Raw genomic sequence first — 2924 nt, 5'->3', positions numbered from 1 at the left:
CTCTATTCCTGAGCTCCCAGCCATGAACCACCACCTCAAGGGACTCTTCTTGGGCTTTGTTCCATGCCTGGGTTGATTGGACAAGTGCCAACCAAATTCTGATCCTGGGACTATGGCATGTAATGATATACACTCCTTTTTCATATTCTGTATGGCTCTAGGGGGAAGGGGGTTTTGGCTATGGACCCTTATTTTATTTTCTGATTGCTTCATTTATATTACTCCTGAGGCTTTCTTTGTTCCTAAAGTAGGCTGGGGGCATCCTGCTTCCTAGAACCAAATCTACAAGAAACAAAAGTACAAACAAAGCCAAATAGGAATAGAATCATGATTGAAACTCTGGGCAGAAAACAATACCTGTATGGATTAGAGATTAGGGGAGGAGAAGGAAAAATGGGGTAAAAGTATGGGAAGGAAGCTGGCAGGCTCAGTGTTTCTGTGTTGGCATGAGTAGTCTCTCTTCATCTTCTTCCTGGATGTAGGGCTCGGTGCCAGGGCCCCTGAGGCTTTCTCCACAAATAAAAGGAGGTGAAGCTGTGTGACACCCCATTTCAGGTTCTTGGGAGTAGCCGAAATGATGTCCTTTATCTCTCTGCTCCTGGTTGGCATCATGTTTCCTGCCATCCAGGCAAAGCAATTTACTAAATGTGAGCTGTCCCAGGTTCTGAAAGACATGGATGGCTTTGGAGGCATTGCCTTGTCTGAATGTGAGTTCTCTGCTGCTTCATTTTATCCCATTCTTCTCTTTTTCCTCTTCACTTTTATTCAATTATCTAATAATCCTCTTATGTGCTTATGTGTTTACTCTTTTATTACATTTATTAATATATCTTCCTTTTCTCTTATTGTCTGATCCTTTTTGAAATCCTTCATCTCATCAAGATACTTTGTGCTTTGCCATATTTTGGAGATTGGCTAGAGAGCCTTTCTACATCTGGTAATACAGGCCCTCATTTATGTTATAAATGCCGTGCCTGGACACCTTTGTATTACCTCTCTCTCATTTTCCCCTCAGGGATCTGTACTATATTTCATACCAGTGGTTATGATACACAAACCATAGTCAATAACAATGGCAGCACAGAATATGGACTCTTCCAGATCAACAATAAAGTTTGGTGCAAGGACAATAAGATCCTTCAGTCAAGGAACATCTGTAACATCCCCTGTGACAGTGAGTAGCCTCTTTTATCCTGTTCCTCTGTTTTCCCAGAGCCTACCCCTGGGCTAATCTCATGTTTGGTATCAAGAACACCTCTGGCTACACTGCCTACAACTGTGGGGCCTGACTTGACAGTATTGAATAAAAGTCTATTAGAATTTTCATGTTCACTAGAGCTCCAGGCAGTCCCCTGAAGTAGAGGATTTTAGCTGTCTGTATATCTTGAAGTTTGATACCCTGAATTTTCAGAGTTGATGAAGTTGATAATTCTTCTGAAGACACCCAAGAAAAGTGAAGAGAGTCCTTATCTGGAGTGGGGGACCTTACTGTATTGGCTTTTTCATATAGGAAAGCAACAAGCATAAGTGTCCAGTTCCGAGAAGGACCAGATTTAGTAAATCCAGGGAAGAGGGAACTCATTATCTTTCTGGGTAATACTTAGTTCTCATATTCCTGTCTTTGTAACTCCTGCCAGAGTTCCTGGATGATGACCTTACTGATGACATGACTTGTGCCAAGAAGATTCTGAACAAGGAAGGAATCGACTACTGGTGAATCCCATTCTATTTTCTACTTATCCCTTCCCCTTCTTTTTCTCACTCCTTTTTTTTTTAAAGATTTTATTTATTTATTTGAGAGAGAGAGACAGTGAGAGAGAGCATGAACGAGGAGAAGGTCAGAGAGTGAAGCAGACTCCCCGTGGAGCTGGGAGCCTGATGTGGGACTCGATCCCGGGACTCCAAGATCACGCCCTGAGCCGGAGGCTGTCGTCCAACCAACTGAGCCACCCAGGCGTCCCTCTTTTTCTCACTCCTTTAGTGCAGCACTGCTGTCTCTATTTCTCTCTCTCTCTCTCTCTCTCTCTCTCTCTATATATATATATATATATATATATATATATATATCCTGACCATTTAATCTAGAGGGTAGTTTCCAAAACAGGACTCATCAAGCAGACTCAGATTCCCAATTTACCAAGCCTCCCTAATGCCACTCCTCTTTAGCAATATTCCTAATAAGCATAAGGAATAGAGGGCGGAGACCTAGGACTCTCTTCACATGGACATGGACATCTATTTCTGCTGGTTTAGTCTTAGACCCTGAAACAAGCCCTTGATACCATTTGCATGGCTTTTCCAGCCCTGCAATTTTCTTGAAGTCCTAAAACTGGACCTTAACCCACTAGGTGGCTCAATGTCCCTTGCCTTCTGGCTAAGAAAGTCTTTCTCTAATTTTCATCTATACTCTTCCACTTTGGCCTTCCTGGGGGTAAAGCTAGATGGAAGTTTAAGCTAAGATCCAGTCAGCCAACTTGTCCTGTCTTCTTCCATTATCAGGTTGGCCCATAAACCACTCTGCTCTGAGAAGCTGGAACAGTGGCACTGTGAGAAGTTGTGAGTGCCTGCTGTCATTGCTACTTCTGCCTTCTGTATGTTCCTAGAATGTCTCCTCCCTAAGACTGCCTGAATTTGCTTCTTTCTTTCCCCCGAAGCTGATTTGTCTCTGAGTCCTGAGCCCTTCGTGACACCATTGAACACCTGAGGACTGTTCTCCAGAGATGCATGACTGTACACTGGACTTTTGACCCTTGCTCATTGCCCTCTGATGGCACCTTTACTACAACAATGGATTCCACCTCTGTCTTGAATAAAGGGCCTGATTTTGTGTGGCTGACTGTATTTTATTCCCAGAGGGAGGAGAAGGAGGAAATAGTGTGAGTGGGTGGACACTGAAGCTTAAGTCATAGTCACCTTCCACCATC

The 2924-nt window shown here is 43.3% G+C and overlaps 1 protein-coding gene across 1 annotated transcript; it reads left to right on the top strand.

Moving 5' to 3' along the window:
* Positions 1 to 574: 574 nt before the first annotated feature.
* On the top strand, positions 575 to 2560 carry LALBA (lactalbumin alpha). Its single transcript, XM_044227980.1, has 4 exons — positions 575 to 707; positions 1016 to 1174; positions 1638 to 1713; positions 2500 to 2560. The coding sequence occupies exons 1-4, from the start codon at positions 575 to 577 to the stop codon at positions 2558 to 2560; spliced, it is 429 nt and encodes a 142-aa protein (XP_044083915.1).
* The last annotated feature ends 364 nt before the right edge of the window (positions 2561 to 2924 follow it).

Source organism: Neovison vison, chromosome 12 (assembly GCF_020171115.1).
Source record: "Neovison vison isolate M4711 chromosome 12, ASM_NN_V1, whole genome shotgun sequence".
In the NCBI taxonomy this organism is placed as follows: Eukaryota; Metazoa; Chordata; class Mammalia; order Carnivora; family Mustelidae; genus Neogale; species Neogale vison.
This window is presented reverse-complemented; position numbering and strand designations above follow the sequence as displayed.